The sequence below is a fragment of the Coptis chinensis genome, chromosome 6 (genome assembly GCF_015680905.1).
Source record: "Coptis chinensis isolate HL-2020 chromosome 6, ASM1568090v1, whole genome shotgun sequence".
Lineage (NCBI taxonomy): Eukaryota > Viridiplantae > Streptophyta > Magnoliopsida > Ranunculales > Ranunculaceae > Coptis > Coptis chinensis.
Window position 1 is genome coordinate 30,609,716 of NC_141461.1, and position 19,471 is coordinate 30,629,186.

The 19,471-nt window shown below is 37.3% G+C and overlaps 1 protein-coding gene across 2 annotated transcripts; it reads right to left on the bottom strand.

Annotated features, from left to right (window-relative positions):
- Positions 1–91: 91 nt before the first annotated feature.
- LOC147492547 (GATA transcription factor 28-like) lies at positions 92–15,208 on the bottom strand. Of its 2 annotated transcripts, none has more exons than XM_086564642.1 (12): positions 15,077–15,208; positions 14,616–14,989; positions 10,761–10,847; positions 10,554–10,687; positions 10,007–10,132; positions 9,814–9,928; positions 8,664–8,723; positions 8,448–8,504; positions 1,813–1,881; positions 1,015–1,086; positions 420–488; positions 92–323 (listed from the first exon to the last, which is right to left on the bottom strand). In XM_086564642.1, the coding sequence occupies exons 2-12, from the start codon at positions 14,937–14,939 to the stop codon at positions 315–317; spliced, it is 1,122 nt and encodes a 373-aa protein (XP_086420768.1). In that variant the 5' UTR covers positions 14,940–14,989; positions 15,077–15,208; the 3' UTR covers positions 92–314. The 2 variants fall into 2 exon arrangements, with proteins under 2 accessions (XP_086420768.1, XP_086420767.1); XM_086564641.1 differs by having other exon boundaries at positions 420–497.
- Positions 15,209–19,471: the final 4,263 nt, after the last annotated feature.

Consider the following 19,471-nt stretch of genomic DNA (forward strand, 5'->3'; position numbering starts at 1 on the left):
AATTTTGTTTCCAGGTATGAAATATAATAAATTCCTCGGAAGTGCAGTAAACTTTCAGCATTATTCCCTTTAAAACTGTCAACATGAAAAATGATTTGAAAAGTCATATACTATAGATTGATCAGTAAAACACTGTAAAATATCCACCAAATCCAATACACACAAAATCTGAGTTTTATAAACATAAACCAACTCCACGAAAACTTATGTCAGTAGGGACCAGATGTGAGCCTCGTATCCAGCTATGGACCGATAATTTGGTATATGGCTTCGAACTGCTGTCAGTCCCCCCGCTGGTTGCTCTCATGTGCAAGTCAATATCTCTGTCAAACATGGATTATGAGAGCATGTTAAAAAGGCAACTTCTGAGAGAATTTTCAAACCCTCTCAACTCAGATAAGTTACCAGCAGATTGTTACCTGTTTATCTAAATTTGCAGAAGTCTCAATTTTGGCAGCCGAAACGACAGCAGTATCAAACAGAGTTGCCTGCAAGGACTACCCTTAAATCAGAGAAGGGGATACCAAATTGCAAATCAACATGCAGTCGGATGAATAAGAATAACCATCTCTTTTCAAAAGTCAAATATATCACTTCCTCATTAAGATGAAAATGCTCACGGAAATGCCGAAGTTATGGTTCAGTCATTGAGATATAATGCGCATAACTAAGAACGCACAACTTAATAACATCCAGAATGTTGCCTTCACAAATAAGGCACTAAGGCATAGAGAAATTAACTAACTAAAATAACAAAAATGACTGCAGATGAGCTTATAGCATCGATAAAAAAATCAAAATGTAGTTCACGGAACACCATCAAATGTCAAATGCTTTTTAATTGTAATCCATGCGAGAATGAGAAATGCATGCCATTTCAACATAGCTGTTAGGCCTTCCTCGACACAGCTCCAGACATATTATGGTACTGCTTTCACATTTATTACATTAGCATTATAGGTTGAAGAGCCCTGCGATTATTTGCACAAAACCAACAGTTCCTAAGGGCCATACCTGCTCTTCAGTGTTGGTAGTGAGATTCTCCATTCTCATTGGTAAAGGCCTAGTATGATCCCGTCGAGTCTCCTGCCAAATCACAACCCCAAATTCAGAAAAAAATAAAAAAAAATATATATATATATACACAGTAGAAAAAGTGATATGATTACCAAGGCACATAAAACTTTGCATGCATACAGCCTAGTCCACTCATCATTCAGTACAAAGCAATGATGAAAAAAAAATACTATTTCCAATGAAAATCATCAGCTGATTTTGTATGAAAAAAGTAATTATACAACTGAAGAATTAACAACTGTATACATTATAAACAGTAATTTAGTTATCATTATTTGGTACAAAAGAAATGGTGAAAATATACTAATTCCAAAGAAAATCATTAGGTGATTTTTCTGAGACATTTGAAATGCATAATGTAACTCATAATAAGTGTCTCAGGAATCTGTGCCCAACTTGTAGTTACAAATGGGACTTATAGTTACACTTCACGCCGTCAGGATAGATTTATGTAATAAAAATAGTATAAATTTAAACATCAGAGTAATCGTCAGGAGGAATATACTTCTCATGCTTGCATGGTACTTACGGGTGGTAACAACAGTACTACCAAACTGGTAAGAGAAAATACTTTACATACCGGCAGGCCTATGGTGCCAAAGTAATACAAATTTTAAAACATGGAAATTGTCAAGAAGAAAATACAAACAAGCTCCCAACAGACTTCGGTTGAAGAAAACACAGTTGCAAAGTGAAATTTGTATTTTATCCTTGTTTGGAAGATATAAATATTACCTGTTCATCCCGACCGTGACAATGATTCACGGTCTCTGAAGTTAAAGGCTTCAAATCTTCTGGACTTCCCTGATGACCACAATCAAAGAATCAGACCCCGAAAAACAAAAAACAAAGACATTTCATGTTTAGTCACTAGCATCATATCATGCGCATAGGCTGCTTAAGATCAATTATTATTATTATTTTAAGCAGGGGCCGCATGATATTGATGTGAGGACACATGATGATTAGCATGTGTGTTGCACATGCTTACATATTTCTATCGTTTAGACTAGTTGTTTCTTTTTAGCTTGGTTTCTATTTCGATTATTAGTAGCTTCTAATTAGGATTTAGGAATAGAGTCTGGTTTCTATTTGGGTTTCATTGATTTGTTTATAAATACCATTGTAAACAAGAGATAATCGAACTTGATTTATTATTAGATTAAATTTATTAAATTCGTTTTTATTCCGTAAACCCTAGTTTTGGGTATTTTCATACATTGTGTATCTATTGTTCTTACTTCCACGACAAAGATACATCAAATTGGTATCAGATTTCGACAACTTTCTTGGTTAATTTGCTATGGCAAATCAAGAACGAGGTCGTGGTTGACCTCCCAGAGTTAATACAAGGCTGGATCAAGTAGAAGACGCGATATTGGATATGCAAAAGATGATGCAGAATCCGAAAGGAAAAGGAAAAACAATTGACGTTGAGCAAACTTTAGAGGTTGAGAAGGTCCCAGAAGCAAACTTGCCTGCCTATGACTGACAATTCGTCTAGCTCCTCACTTCCTCAACTCTCACATCGTCGCCATCATGCACCCTCGCGACATAACTCTTCAGCTTCAACTTCCCATTCTAAAGCTGTCGATTTGGGTGCTTCTCACAACCCCAAACAGCAACACATGGACAATCACAGCAGAGAGGAATCGCCTTCGACTCCATCATCTCCTATTCGAAAAGATTGGCGTCATCTTCCTCCTATTACTCCATCTCAAGGCAAGGCCTTGGACACTTAGCTCTACTATCAACATAGAGGTGGTGATAAAAATCCCCAACCACCACTTCGAGTTTGAAATTGGAAGCACAAAAGTGGTTTGCTACCAACAACTAACCTTCTTCAGGGTAGAACTAAGTTTCCCGCTAATCAACATCGTGGTTTGACTCCAACTCGAGAGAGACAGAGAAGCAGTGAAACCAGGAAGAGGCGTTCGAAGTGGTGATGACTTTCCCTAATTGGTCGGGCTCAATTAGGGAATAACCAACGGGCTTCTAACCACCCAGCCCACAGACGTTAAGCAACTTATGGGTCTGGTTATAATGCCAAACAAGACAATTTGAGGCCTACCAATCAGTATGTCAAGGGTCCAGCAACTAATGGTCGTGGGCAACACGATGCACCCTACACACTTGATACGTCTGATTCTCCACCAAGTACACCGCGAAGAAATCGCCGCCAACCACGCCATAATGCCCGTGATTTTGATCTGCCAGATCCTTCTGATTCTTCATCTGGTCCTTCTCCACCGCGTCATGGTAACCGCACTAATCAAAACCAAAGGCGCGGACCACAACAAAATTGGCAAATTAATGCAGGTAATTTTGATACTAATCGTTTTTTGCGAATTTTGGAGAAAAATCAAATGGGTGATATACGCTTAGATGTGCCTGAATTTGATGGCAAATTAAAGCCCAACAGTTTTGTGGATTGGTTAAATAAGATTGAGAAAGTCTTTGATTATAAAAACATGACGAATCCCAAGTGTGTTAAATTGGTGTAAATTAACGGGTTATGCACTTGTTTGGTGGGATGAATTTAACTCGTGAACAAACAAGCCGTCACAAAATTACTACATGGATCAAGATGCGCCGTGAGTTAAAGAAAGAATTTATTCCTTATGACTATGAAAGGGATTTCTTCATGCGTCTTCAGAACTTGAAACAAAGACTTCAGACAGTGACTGCGTATAATGAGGAGTTTCTTTTGTTGTGTACACGAGCTGACTTGTTTGAGTTTGTGGATCAAAAAGTTGGGAGATATTTGAATGGTTTACAGAACTCAATTCGAGAGGAATTAGCTTTCAAGGATATTTATGATATGTCTGACGCCATTAGATATGCTCTCAAAGCTAAAGAATTGTTTCGCTCTTCTCATTCTGCTACTGCTAGTGCCACTCCTGTTGCCTCTTCTTCCAAACCACCCCCTCCTACTCGACTGGGTCCTGCTACATGCTACGAGTGCAAGGAGATTGGACATGTTCGCAGCGACTGCCCTAACCGCAAGTGTGTTGGTTTAACACAGGATGAGGAGAATCTCACTCCTCTTGAGGCAGAACCCATTGAGATTTGTGGAACTTTGACTCCCGCAGATTCCAGTTGTCTCATGTTGATTGTTCGCCATTCTTTAATCACTCCAGTTGTTAAGCAAGATCCTATATCATGGCTTCGTTATAATATTTTCCGTACACAGTGCACATCGGATGGCAAGTTGTGTAATGTTATCATTGACAGTGGTTCTAGTGACAATATTGCCTCTACAGATATGGTGGACAATTGAAACTCAAGGATGAACCACACCCTAAACTTTATACCTTTTCTTGGTTATAGGATGGTGCTACGGTCAAAGTTACTTGCTGATACTTGGTTCCTTTCTCTATTGGTCTCACATACAACGATAAAGTATGGTGTTCAGTTGCACCTATAGATGCTTGCCATTTGCTACTTGGTCGACCATGGCAATATGATATCATTGTCCTTCATAATGGGCGCGATAACACTTATACATTCACTCTCATGGTAAGACGATTGTTTTAACAACACCATGGGCTCCAGTGCGGCCTATCTCTTCTCCACGCCCACCAGTGAAGTCGGGTTTTCTAGCAATAGGGCGTGACTGTGGTATGTTTGTTGCAATTATTGAATCATTTGTTTCATGTCTGACTACTATCCCACGTGTTACAACCATTATTAGACTCCTTTTCTGATATGTAATGAGCCTACTGACGGAGGATTGCCTCCTTTGCGTGACATCCAACATGCAATTGATTTAATTCCTGGGGCACCTCTTCCTAATCTGCTACATTACCGCATGGCTCTTTCTGAACATGCCGAATTACAGAGGCAAGTTTCTAAGTTATTGGCTAAGGGATTTGTTCACGAGAGTATGTCCCCTTGTGCTGTGTCAGCTTTACTCACTCCTAAGAAAGATGGGAGTTGGATGATGTGTGTTGATAGCAGGACTATTAACAAGATTATTGTGAAATATCGTTTTCCTATTCCACGCCTTGAGGATATGCTAGATTCTTTGCATGGTGCTAAGGTGTTTTCCAAGCTTGATTTGAGATCTAGTTTTCATCATATTCGGATCCGCCTTGGAGATGAATGGAAAATTGCGTTTAAGACGAATGATAGTTTATGAGTGGTCGGTCATGCCCTTCAGTCTTTCTAATGCTCCCTCTACTTTCATGCGTCTTATGACTCAAGTTTTGAGGCCTTATTTGAACAAGTTCTGTGTTGTCTACTTTGACGATATTTTGATATACAGTTCTTCTGAGTCTGAACATCTACAACATATTAAGACTCTTTTAGGTGTTTTGTGTACTGAAAAGCTTTATTTACAGCTTAAGAAATGTTCTTTCATGGTTGACTCTGTGGTATTCTTGGGGTTGTGGTTTTGGCTAATGGTATTCGTGTTGACGACTCCAAAGTCCAGGCTATTATTGAGTGGCCTATTCCTACTACAGTGACTCAAGTACGTAGTTTTCATGGGCTAGCTTCTTTCTATATGAAGTTCATTCATAATTTTAGCAGTATTATGGCTCCTCTTACTGCTTTGACAAGTGAAAAAAATTTCAAATGGACTACTGAAGCTCATGAAGCATTTGACTTAATTAAGAAGAAGATGACTTCTGCTCCTGTTTTAGCTTTGCCAGATTTCACCCAACTATTTGAGGTGACATGTGATGCTTGTAAGCATGGCATTGGTGTTGTTTTGAATCAAAATGGCAAGCAAGTTGCTTTCTACAGTGAGAAACTTACTGGTGCTAAACTAAATTATTCTACAAATAACTTGGAGTACTATGCAGTTGTACAAGCTATACGACATTGGCATCATTATCTTATTCATCGTGAGTTTATCATCAAGTCTGACCATGAAGCTCTCTTCGCTATCTTAATACCCAGAAGGATGTCAGTGCTCGATATATTAAGTAGAACTCATTTTTACAGAAGTATACTTTCCATTTACAGTTTCAGGTTGGAAAGGATAATCGAGTTGTCGATGCTTTGAGTCGTCATTCTCATCTCTTTGTTACTCTCCGTACATCTTGGTTTGGCTTTGATGCGTTATGTGACTTATATTCCCAAGATGCCTATTTTGGTCCTATCCATGCCGATTGTTTGATACATAATTGTGTATCTAGTGAGTTTTTTCTCCATGATGGTTTTCATATTTCAGGGTTCACAACTTTGTATTCCTGTTTCTTCCCTCCGTGATTAGATTATGACTGAAATGCATGTTGGGGGGTTGAGTGGTCACTTTAGGATTATAAAGACCATTGTCTCTATCAGAGAGAAGTACTTTTGGCCTACTATGCGTAGAGATATTAACCGGTTTATTGAGCGATGTTATGTTTGCCAAACAGCGAAAGGTAAGCACACTAATGCTGGTTTATATACTCCACTTCCAATTCCTGACATACTTTGGATTGATGTCTCCATGGACTTTGTGTTGGGCTTACCTCGTTCTACGCATGGCAAGGATTCCATTTTTGTGGTTGTGGATCGTTTCTCCAAAATGGCCCATTTCATTCCTTGCACACGTACTACAGATGCTCCACAGGTTGCTCATTTATACTTTCATGAGATTATGTGTTTGCATGGCTTACCTCACACTATCACTTCTGACAGAGATGTCAGGTTTACTAGCTATTTTTGGGAAACATTATGGAAGCTTTTTAAGAGTAAACTCCAACTTTCTACCGTTTTTCACCCACAGACTGATAGGCAAACCGAGGTTGTCAATCGTAGTTTGGGAGATCTACTGAGGTGCTTGATTGATGATAATCCCAAATCTTGGGAGTTTGTTTTAGCTCAAGCAGAGTTTGCCTATAATAACTCTGGCAACCGTTCTACAGGTCTTTCTCCCTTCATGATTGTTACTGGCATGAATCCTCTTACCATTCTTGATCTTGCTCCTATTCCATCAACTATTCCAGTTTGTGCTTCTATTGAGGAATTTGCTTCTCGGATTACAATTATTCATGAGGATGTCAAGAAGAGTTTGGAGAAATCATATGTCATATATAAGACTAATGTACACAAGGTCAAACACAAACATTTAGTGACTTTTCAAGTTGGTGATTTAGTCATGGTTTATTTGAGAAAAGAATGTCGACCTTCATCTCACAAGTTAATGATGTGACGTTTTGGCCCATTTCCTATTGTTGCCCGTCATGGAAATAATGTTTATGAGGTGGACCTCCCTCCCGAGATGCATATATCTTGCACTCATAATGTGGCTAATCTCACTCTTTTTCTTGGCGATAGTGTATTCCCTTGCCTGTCGATAATACTGTGGTTCCTGCTACCGCTACTAAGATCGAATTGAAACTGCCATTGAGGTCTCTTCCACTACAACTAGCCAGGGTACTTATGATTGTTATTTAGCGAAGTGGTGTAACCGTCCATCTTCAAAAAATACATGGATTTCTGATGTTGCATTTCAACACATAGATCCTACTTTCTACCATAAGTACAAAGACTTAATCTCGAGGACGAGCTCTTCTCAAGCTGGGGGGATTGATGTGAGGACACATTATGGTTAGCATGTGTGTTGCACATGCTTAAATATTTCTATTATTTAGACTAATTGTTTCTTTTTAGCTTGGTTTCTATTTCAATTATTATTAGTTTCTAATTAGGATTTAGAAATAGAGTTTGGTTTCTATTTAGGTTTCATTGATTGTTTATAAATACCATTGTAAACAAGAGATGATCGGACTTGATTTATTATTAGATTGAATTTGTGAAATTCATTTTTATTCAATAAACCCTAGTTTTGGGTATTTTCATACATTGTGTATCTATTGTTCTTGCTTCCGTGACAAAGACACATCAGATATATTTCCAAAGTATCTAGTAGTTGAAAATCCTTGGATTTAAATCCAGATACAACTTGTCGATTTTTTTTTTTTTTTTTTTTTTTTTTGTTGCACATCTCCTACTCACTCTGTGTTGATTGGATATGTTATTGAACTGTCAGGAGGAGTGGTGTTAAACTCGAAGGACTTGGATTTCTTATCCAAGTTCAGCCGCCACTGGATTCGGACTCTTAGCACATACTTCGCTCAGTTCATTAGATAAAACTACATATACAGACCGCTTTTGATTTGATTTTTCTTTCTTTAAAGTAGCAATGGAAATACATAACAAATTTCCCAACAGGGTTGAAGCATCCCGGATGTAATAGATTTATACCTGCTCATCCAAGTTAAGATTATAAATTTATCATTATCCAAAGTACGTAGCATCTTCAAGTTTTTTCATGACCAATCTAATCAGAAGAGGAAAAGCCTGAAGCACTTCACAGACGTTTTTGTCTCTCTGTCCTAAAGTAATTCTGTTTGACAAAGGGAAAATTATAGTACCTGTTCATCAGGATCAGCTGAGGAAATTTCAGTTCCCATGGTTAACGTTTTAATCTCCTGAATAACCCAGTCAAAGAGAAAAATAGAATCAACCGCACAAGAAGACATAATTGATTTCTGAGCTGAAAGGTCATATTACTAGTTTTTATAGAGCATATTTCTGTTGGTAAGAGTCAGACTTCTGCAAAGCATTTCTAGATTTCACAGAATAAACACCTGCTCATTTTGATTGACAGGAACACTCCTTCCACTCTTGGTAAGATCTCTTAAAGTCCCCTGCAAATCAAAAAGGATGGAGATCCAATTCATCATGGCGAAACCATGTACAAATCATTTATGGCAAGGAAGAAGTTGAATTCATGTTAAGAAACTTAAACGAACTTAAGATCTGCAAAGGCACGCTATGAAAGTGCCAATTAGGAAGTTAACTGCAGTTTCAATTCAGTTGCTAATTGATCTACTGTTATATATTATGTTCGTGTTTTTACTTTCGATATTCTATATAAAGTTTCGCCCTAATTGGAGCGTTCCCAAGAAAAATTATGAAAAAAATTTACAGCTTGTAAACATAATGTCAGTTAATTACCAAGTACAGAAGTATTAGAGTTGTCATCCAATATCATTTGCTTTTTTCTGCTCTACAACTTTTAATTGTGTACATTTTTCTGTTTTCCAAACTACGCGCAGGGGGACGCAAGAATATTGTAATAAAAAAAATGTGATATTCCTGGAAACTTCACAAGCAGATAGGCAACAACTACACAATTCTAACCAGAAATAACCACAATATAATTGTCAACAGCACAAGGTTCCCCCAAAGAGCACTTTCCAAGGATTAAATTTAACTTGAAAGAGACGAGCAGGTGCAGTTCATAGGTAAGTTAAAAGCAGGATATTCAGCATTCATAAACTATAAAATAGTATGTAGAGATTCTCGACATCATCAATAGAGATGCTAAGGATGCTTCAGTTCCTAAACATCTTAAATGACATCTTTTTCCTAACAGAATCTAAAAATCAGCTGATTTGACAATAAAATTCGTAAATCCAACAAGTACAGAACTTACTATATTGGAAATACCACGCCTTTTCCCAACATATTCATATTCATGATTAAAAACAGCAAATGCAATCAAATTTAAACGAAATATAAATTAGAGGATCAGCCACCAATACGTAGAAAATATTATATCAAGTTCTCATCTCAGTCTACTATATTTATTAAATTATAATATGACTTCCTCCTGAACTGACCAAAGAACTACATCACATCTTTTTCACTGGATGTAGAATCCTTGAAGAAATTATTGAACGTACACAGAGTAAGGACAAAACGACAAAAACAAATTACTGACCATAAACAAACCTTATTTGCCCACATTAACCCACATGCATTGCATAAAGTCCTTGGACCGGCTGGGCCACGACGCATAGCTGGTGTGGAGTTCTCATTGGTCCCACAATGTTGACATTTCCGTAAACTACATTTGAAACAGAAATGTTAGAATCCACACTTAGCAGTCAGACAGTCTCTACATCAAGCTACTAATGCAACTCACGAAGTTTCGGGGCGAGTGCTATCATCCTTGAAGGTGCCCTGTGAGGGATCCCAACTTGAAGCCGCTGATAACCCTTCCTTGTAGCTCTGTTTTACAGATACAAACTGGCCTTTCTTCCGGTGCTGTCTATATGAACAAATATGAAGTTCAAACAATAGCTCATTCTAGCACAACACTGAATATCAAGTAATGTAAAATACCATCAGAAAATCAAATGCAAAACCAACAGATAACTTGCACTACCCTATAAGGGTATACTTATCAACAATCACAATGTGTAACCTTAATCAAGAATACAAGTACAGGGGCTAAGAACCATCCCCAATGGTGTACTTAAAAACTATTTTGAGTTTTATTTGGATCATATATACTTCCAATGGACTACATATATCGCCCCAAACCTATATCAAACTCAAATTCTCAGTCAAATTTGAAGGCCATTTTGGTCATTTTCAAGTGCAGAGCGGCAGAAGTTTAAACATTTTAAAGAGAAAACCACAGCTCAACAAGATCAATAAGCACATACAACAAAAGAAATCCTCCTTACCGCAGAGCTACTTCTTTGCGGCAAGTATAGCGAATTTTTTTCTCGAAACATCGTTCTTTCCGCTTTTCGCGAAACCTGACTAAGGAAGCAACTCTTCGTGAAACATTCGAACGCCGAGGTGTATCTCCTGTAGGCTGGAAAAGCCACAGAGAAAATTTAAAATGTGCAAAAAGTAAAATTACTAGAAGTGAACAAAAGGAATTGTACCCTATTGTTTTGATGGTAGGCAACGTCTACGCTGGGCACGCCAGTAGGAATTTCCGGCCCTCCCAAAAGTAGTAGCACCGCTTGCACCTGTTATATTAACATCTTAACAAAGATGAGTAGATGCAAAAAAAGCATAATAGTAAAACCTACCTTATGTCTATATTCCATATTTGGTAGTATTGAGATACTTAGTCCCACATGGGATATGTTAAGCCAAACATAAAAATCTATAAGTCTTGGAGGCTCCCCACTTATTTACCAATTTGTTTTAAGTTGGATGCCCAAATTAAATATGGTATTAGAGCGGACTATTGTGTTTGGCCCAAAGGACATTGTTTGTTACTCCACGTAACCCAAATATGTTTGTCCACGTGTTAGGCTCAAGTAATGTCACACGTAAGGGGCGTCTTGAGATGTTTATCCCCACATGGTATATGTTAAGCCCCACACAAAAGTATATAAGTCTTTGAGCCTTTCCACTTATTATTACCAATTACTTTTAAGTTAGATGCAAAAATTTAATTAGTAAGAAACCTAACGTGAAATTTTTTTTTTTTTTTAACTACCAAATTTCCACAAAAATACTGAAGTTCAATGTTTGTTATGCAATTTTTCCCTCCTCTCGCAATTTAGTAAGAATCCCTGATGATTATTGGTTAGTTGATAAGCACTTTCATTTGTAAGGGTTTGACTCTCTTTTATGGTTCAGCTTGTAAGAGTTTGACTAATTTTTTATGTCGTGGTGCCGAGTTCTCTGGTATAATTTTCTGTGTTTTCTTTTTGTTTTAGCCTTCTTGTTAAGGAGTTTATCGTATGTTGCTGCCATTGATGGTTTAGCTTTTGAGGAAGGGAAGATTGTGAGACATACTACTAGTGCTACCTACCTACCGACTCGATATGAGACTAAAACCCATATTTTAATATGCTACTTCTTCAGCACAACAATTGGCAATGAGTAGGGCCGCCACATGATTTAAATATTTATATGTGGGGCTTTAGAATCCCAATATGGGATTATAAATATCAACAACTCCATACCCCCCAAAGCGTTGAATGGTCTAAACTGGCACCAGGATTTTAATATTTTTATCTGAGACAAGCCAAACACATGGACAGTTTTAAATGTGTGACATTGAGTACATGGGCCTTTTGGGTTAGAAAAATAGCCCGCTAAGATATCATATTAAATTTGGAGATCCAACTCAAGACCAAGCGGCCCCAGGATTTAAATATTTTTAGGCGAGGATTTCGATGCCCAATATGGGATATAAATCTCAATAACTCCCTACCTAACAAACCCCCCAAAAAAAATGAAACGCCCATATTTCACAGAATCCAGATTGGAAGTACATAATAATACATGAACCCACTCAAAAATCATCTATGAATTACCTTTTACATTTAGTATTCTAAATGTAATCATCTATGAATTACCTTTTACATTTAGTATTCTAAATGTAAAAACGCCCATCACTTCTTTTCATTTTCTGGTAATTTGACTAACATTCTTTTCCCATGAAATCATTTTGATCTAAGAAACAATCATCATTCATTAACTTCACACTCACTACTCAAATCTTTATGCCTGCAAACATTGATCAATTCTCAAAACATTGATTGAACTTGCCAACCTATAGTGTGAACTTATGCTTCTTTGCCAAGTCCAGGGTCCTACTTCAAGATGCTTTTATCATACGATCATCTAATGTAAAAAATGAGTACGTGCATGGGCTTATTATAGTAACTTGAATTCGAATTACTCCAGTTTGGAAGGCAATAAGTCGGCCACTTACACGCAACTTTTCTCGGCAACGGATAGCTTTTAGACATCAATTGACATTGTACAACATTCCAAGCGCATCTGCTGAACAAGTCGTAAAACATTTCTAAACCACACCAAGCTACAAGCATATTGTAGTCTCATTCAAGATAAGACGTGCACTTCACAGAATCTTATAGTGATAGATATTGTATATCACGAGAAAAGGTTCGACAGCACCTACTGGCATGCACCCATAACTGCACCAAGGATTAATGCAAAGTACAATTTACCGGCAGCGGATTGAAAACCTTCAATTAAACATCATTTTTTCTCTACGAAAGTGACGGAAATTAGTTCGCATCTAAGGCTTGTTGATTCTCACAGAAAAAGTCACGGACAATGGGAAAAAGAAACATCTCCAATCCATTTTTCTTTTACTCTTCTATTTACCGGTGAAACAAATAACAGAATGAAACAATCTCCTTAGCAATGTACTAGGGAAGGTTTGATGCCAATTATAAGATTGGCTTCAAAATGCAAGGGAAGCTCGGCTAAATTTTCATTATCCCACTCAAAGACAAGGTCTTCTAATCTGTGTCCCCTCTCTGTAGAATCTTTAGACACCCAAAACCATAGACACGACTTCATAGTACACATGACTGTCACTGGAAGAAATTTTGTCTCAAGAGATCCTAAAAGCTTCCAAATCGCCAATAGAAAATCGCATTGCTTTTGTAGATGGGCAGTCTCTAGATAGATGTTGGATATTCTCTTCTTCAAGCCGACACATGAGACATCACGTAATCATAATTTCCCACACGTTTGCAGGTTATGGATAGGCAGTACACGCCGATGAAACAAAGTCCATGTGAAGAAACAGACCTTAAATGAAACTTCCCTTTCCAAATCATCTTCCAATGCCACTTTGCATACCCAAGTTTGAAATCAGCTATTCTCCTTTTTTCGAGCGCACAATAGCATGACTTGACCGAAAAGGTATAGTTGTTATTACCCCACACTCTTCTAACAGTGACAGCACTTGTGGGCTTATGGTAACCTGATTTAGTAAGTGAGCAGTATCAGACCATTTTTATATTCTCCCAATCATTTAGAGGTCTCTGAAGCTCAAGGTCCCAAGACATGCCCCCAGTGTTTACAAGGAAGGGTTGCTCCATGTGAGTCTTCCTCTTGGTAAATATGTTTTATAAGCATTAGCACAAAGGAGCTTATCTTTACACCATGCATCTCCCTATGAAAGGGTCTTCTCACTATTACCACCCTTTAATCTTGTATGTGTCAAGAGTTCTTCCCTGTTATTCATGATCCCTCTCCATACAGAGCAACCATAGACTGCATCAACCAGAACTCCTCTCATCCAATTCAATCAAGTCTTATTATGTAATTACAACTATCCATTACACTGCATTAACTATCTTTAAAGTATAGACAAGTGAAATTGAAAACGGGTTCTAATTAATTTCTACTTTCCTAAAAAAAAAAAAACTAACTAGACTTCTAATAATCGTATTGCACAGAAAATAGAAATAGGTATCCTAAAACTTCAAAAAGACTAAATAGGTGTCTCAACAAACAGATCATAATACCTTAAGCAATTTGTATTCACTTCGTGATTTTAAAAACCGAACTTAAAACCCCTAAAACACATGAATCTCAACCAAACTCGTGAGACAGATTTTCAATAAGTCCTCTTTCTAATGCAATTGATGGCTTCAAAACTCATGCTCTCTATCAACTATAAGGGCATCTCCTATACAACCTCTATCCTAAATTTAAATTTGACCATTAAAAACCGTTGTACAGTGCTCTATTACAAGCCTTCAAATATGAGAATTGCTAAATAATACATTTCAATCTAAAAGCCGGTTATAAAGAAAGTGGGCGACAATAATTGTACGTGAGGAATCCAAGCAATACAAACATTAACATGCACGACTTTACAGTGTGTAAGCTGATGGTCCAACTAATCCTATGCCCCCATTTCCCAATTCAACTGGCTTACTGGTCAGTACAACTAATCAACACATAACAAAATTATTTAATTCATCATAATAATAAAAGTAAGAAAAACAGACCTTTTCGGGAGTCACGGCGTGAAAAACATAAACCTCTCCTTCAAATGAAAGAGTAAGCTCACTAGTCCTGGGCCGCAAAGCCACCGTACTATTATTATTATTACTATTACTATGTTCTCCTCTATTATTATTACTATGATGGTGATGATTAGCTGAAGTAGTAATTCCTTGAGCACCATCATCTTCAACGTCATCCATATCCTCATCACCACCTTCATTTTCATCATCATCTTCTTCTTCTTCATCATCACTATCTTCATAATCATCTTCATAATCATTAAATGGTGGTCGCGCTTGTATTGGTTTTGGATTCATTGATGCCATTTTATTTTTATTTTTTAATTAATTATAATTACAATAATCACCTCATAAACCTGGAAAAAAAAATGCAATAATTATCAAAATTAGACAAATAAAGCCTAATTTTACGCAAAATGAAATTGAGAGGTAAGAAAATTAACCTGGGAATTTTAATAATTTTGTTGGCAAATTGAGTAAAAAAAAAATGTTCTTTTTTGAGGATAATCCAGAAAAAGGGATTGTACGAACGACTCATTTTTGTCAAAATATATGTTAGAACTTTTTATCTGGTGATACCGGATGTAATTTTATATAAGAAATATGAGCCGTTGGGGACACGTGATGTTTGTTTTTAAAGTGGGGACAGTTGTGGGACCCGAAGGGCACCGGTATTTGATGATGGTGGGAGTTAAATCAATGTGAGCGTGGGTGAGGTTGGTGAGCAAGTTGAGTGAGTAAAGAAATGAGGAATCGAGTGGAAATTACGAAAAGGGCGGGGGAATAAAAAAGAGGAAAAGGGAAACGTGGAAGACGGTTGAAAGTTGGGAGTTGTCGGGATTCAGTTTGTGGGACCCTTCTTCTCAGTACAATTCTGGATTCTGGGTAGCTTTTTTCAGTTGGGCTGTATGGAATTATGGATACGGAAAAGACTTCGGTCCTCAGGGCAGGGCCCGCTCCAGAGGCCTAAGGCGAAAACAAAATTTGTGGCCTCATATTAGAAAAGTATCATGTAAAATTCAAATTACCAAATAATTGAAATCAGCTATGTAATTGTTATACATAATTGGAAAATAAAACACCAAATTTACTATTGTGTAGATCCAAACAGAAAAAATAGAGAAAAATATATTTTTTTATTATTTGAAAATGATGTTGAACTCAAAAAAATAAAGTATAAACAGTGGAAGTATTATAGAAAGAGAGGGGAGAAGTAAAAGAAAAGTGTGGGAAATATGGAGAAGAACAGTGTAACACCCGTATTTAAAATACGTATTTTATTTATTAATTTATTAATTTAATTATTTATTTAAAAATCAGCTGGATTGGATTTGGGATATATGGGCCTGATTTCTGGGCCCGAGTATGTGTTGGGCTTGGGTTTCAAACCCAAGTATATATTCGTATTGTTCTGGAGAATAGGGTTCCAAGAAAAATAAAATAATAAAAATGGAGGAAGAACTAGAAACTCGTTTGCTGGAGGGTGGAGCGTGACGATTCGGACGAGGAGGGATTCGTCGAGTTGAGTTTTAATACAGGTGAGTAGCTATTTTTACTATTTCACCGAATTTATAGTTTTTTAAAATTAATGCCGATATCTTGTTAAAAAGTTTCTGCTTATATTTTCGGTTCATTATTTTGTTATTAGCATTCATCCTGTAGTTGTCAAAAATTGGTTAAACTGTATTTTGAAACTCTGTTGAGACTCGGAGATCGACAAGCTGTTAATGGCGGCGCAATCCCCACAGCAAGATGTCGGCTTGTGTTTCGTTTAAACTCTGTTTGGTCGTGGTTTTGGAAACTCTGAACTTAAGCTGTTCAAGCTCGGAATGGGCGTCAATGGCGTCGCCCAGCCAAAGGAACGGAGTCGTCCTGTTCATATTTGTTTAAACTATGTTTTTAATTGTGATGTTAAACTGTTGTATTTTGTTTATGGGTTGTTGGTAATAGGGTTAGAAGGATTGATTGAGGTTGGAAGGAGACGTTAATGGCGTCGACAGTTGTGAGCTTGGAGGTTGTCATGGGTGCTGTTGACACTTTTAGAGGTCGTTAATGGCGGCCTTAAGGAAAATCGACAGTAAAAGTTAGGTGAACTGTGGTTGTTGTTTTTTTGTGTTGATTGAAGATTGGGTAGTAAGGGGTTGAGGTGTGGGTATTGATGTTCGAATGGGGGCTGTCGGAGGTGGTAGAAGCTATTAATGGCGGCGCGAATTTTAGATCTAGGTTGATGAAGTTTGGATTGAATGATTTGAGGTGTTTGCCTTAATTAAAGTTGGTTGGTTTATGATGGGGAGTCAACCCGATGTGAGGAGGAGGTGAGATTGTGGTGGCCGAAACTTGGTGGCTGGTGGTGGAGGATCTGTTGGAGGAAGAAGAAGGTGTGTGCAATCCGGTGCTCCCGGACATATTCTAGTTTCACTAGATCTGTTGGGTTGGGCTTGAGGCTTGGGCCCGGTTTTGTTTTTGTTTTGGGCCGAATTTTATTAATGGATGGGCCAGTTTCTATTTTGTCTTGGGCCGAATTCTATTGGTGTTTTTGGGCCGGTTTCAGTTAAATTTTTGGGCCGAACCACTTAACTGTTTTTGGCCAATTTCTAATATTGTTTGGGGCCAGTCCATAGGACTTAAAATAGAGATCCAAAGGGGTCTTTCAACATTTAGACTTTCGGGTTCTAATATTTGGGTTTGGCCAGTTGGGTCCGAACCATTACCTTGGTCATGAGCCCATGAGCCATGCACATTGACCTTAGCCATGAACCATGGCTATGACCCTGAACCTATTGAACATAGAAACGACGCAGTTTGACTTTGACACTAACAATTTGACTTCGACATGATGTGTTGACTTTGACTTTGACTTTGACCATTGACTTTGACCGTTGACCATTGACTGTGACCATTAACTGTTGACTTTGACTTTGAATTGTTGACTTTGACCGTTGACTATGAAATGTTGACTTTTTCCAGTTTTTCTCATATTTAAGAATATGGACAAATATAGTAATAAAAGATTGTCGAACATTGTATAACTTTATTTGTCATTATCTAATTAAGATTTGACGTGAATAGTGTGTAAAGCATATATATATTGGGCTTTGATTGTGGAGTGTGGATTGTTTAATTGTGCTATATTTTATGTTGTAAATTGTATGGACAAATCAAATGCTAAAATGATGTGGAAGCTTGTATAAATTTGGTGGTCATTATCTAATTAAGATTTGACGTTGATATTGTGACATTATATCATATGTTGGTATATATGTATTAAATGCAATAGTTTTGGAGAAATAAATGTATAGACACTCCATTATTTTATCTGTGAGATGCTAGTAGAGTATTTGTGGTTATTTCCCACGGGATTGTGGCGTAGTGCAATAATATATTGGCACGTGAAAGAATGAAAGTGGTTATGAGATATAATTGAGATATTTTGGAATATTGTGGCTTAGTGCAATAAGGTATTTGACCTGCACGTGATATAGTGGAATTATTATGAGTCATTAATGTATGACACTTGAATAAATTACGTAACGAAAATCTTAGAACCTGACTACCACAACTCATGTGATTGGCCCTTGTGTAGGGTGTATATATAAGATGTTGATTGACCCATATGTTGGGCAATCATAGCCGAATTGTGGCTTGATTATTCCGTTCGCAGTAATAGAACGAGACGCGCGATATTTTATGTCGAATAGTGGCAGTATTTACATAATGGATTTCGTGTGAGGGTTACGATGTCGCGGCATCATTTCCGGAAGTATTACATACGAAGTGGTACATTATGTAAGGGGAGGCATGTGGATGTACATGTTCGGCGTTGGGAAGCGATTGTGGTAGCCAGGGAAACTAGGTAAGACATAGATACGACGTGAATTTTAGGGCCGGACACACAAAGAAAGCCGTAAATAATATAATTATGGTAATATGTTGGTTAATGATATATCTTTAGATAGATGATTGTATATGCTTTGCTGGTTATAATTTAGTTAGAACCTAAGGCGCCTCGTGGAGGAACTAAATGTCTTTTTATTATGCGTATGGTTTGTTGTGTGGTTAGTGGAAAGTTAAGGCGCCTCAGTGGAGGAACTACCTACCTTAATTATTGTACTTAAGGATGTTGTATTAGTTGTTGAAAGTTAAGGCGCCTCGGTGGAGGAACTAACAGCCTTATGGATTTTGTATATATATGTAAAATTATAGGTTGTATTTTAGGGTTACTCACACCAGCATTTTTATAATGCTGACCCGATTTGCATGTTTGCTTATCGAGTGTATTCATTAAATGAACATAGTTGATAAGTCTTGACAGGTTTAGTGGTGAAGAAGATTGGTTGCTGCTTGTGGTTTGCGTTAGCGTCGCATTTCAAGATATGCCTTGTTTTCCTTTGAGGTGATATAGATTTTCAGTTGAGATAAGGTTATTTGCATTTTCATTTGTAAATTTCTGTAATGAAAATGACTTTTGTTTAAGTTAAAATTTTATTGGTTTTTAATTATCCGCATATTTAAACTGTTTATGGGTTTTTGGGAGTTGAGAGTGCGTCACACCTCGGAAATCGAAGAGTCGGGAACAAATAATGTTTTTCCGAATTCTGTCGAAATTCGGGGTGTGACAAACAGATAATGTGGTCTCTTTGGTTATAATTTTTCTTTTTCTTTTTTCGTTTATTCTTTTTTGAGAAATTGATTAACTAAAGACGTATTCACAAAATACAAAGTTTATGACTTATTTCTGATTATTGGATCCTTGATAAACTTCGGGATTAGCACCTGATAGAAGAGCACTAGAATGTGTACCATGGTTAATTAATTCTCTTCCGAAAATTAGTGCGTGG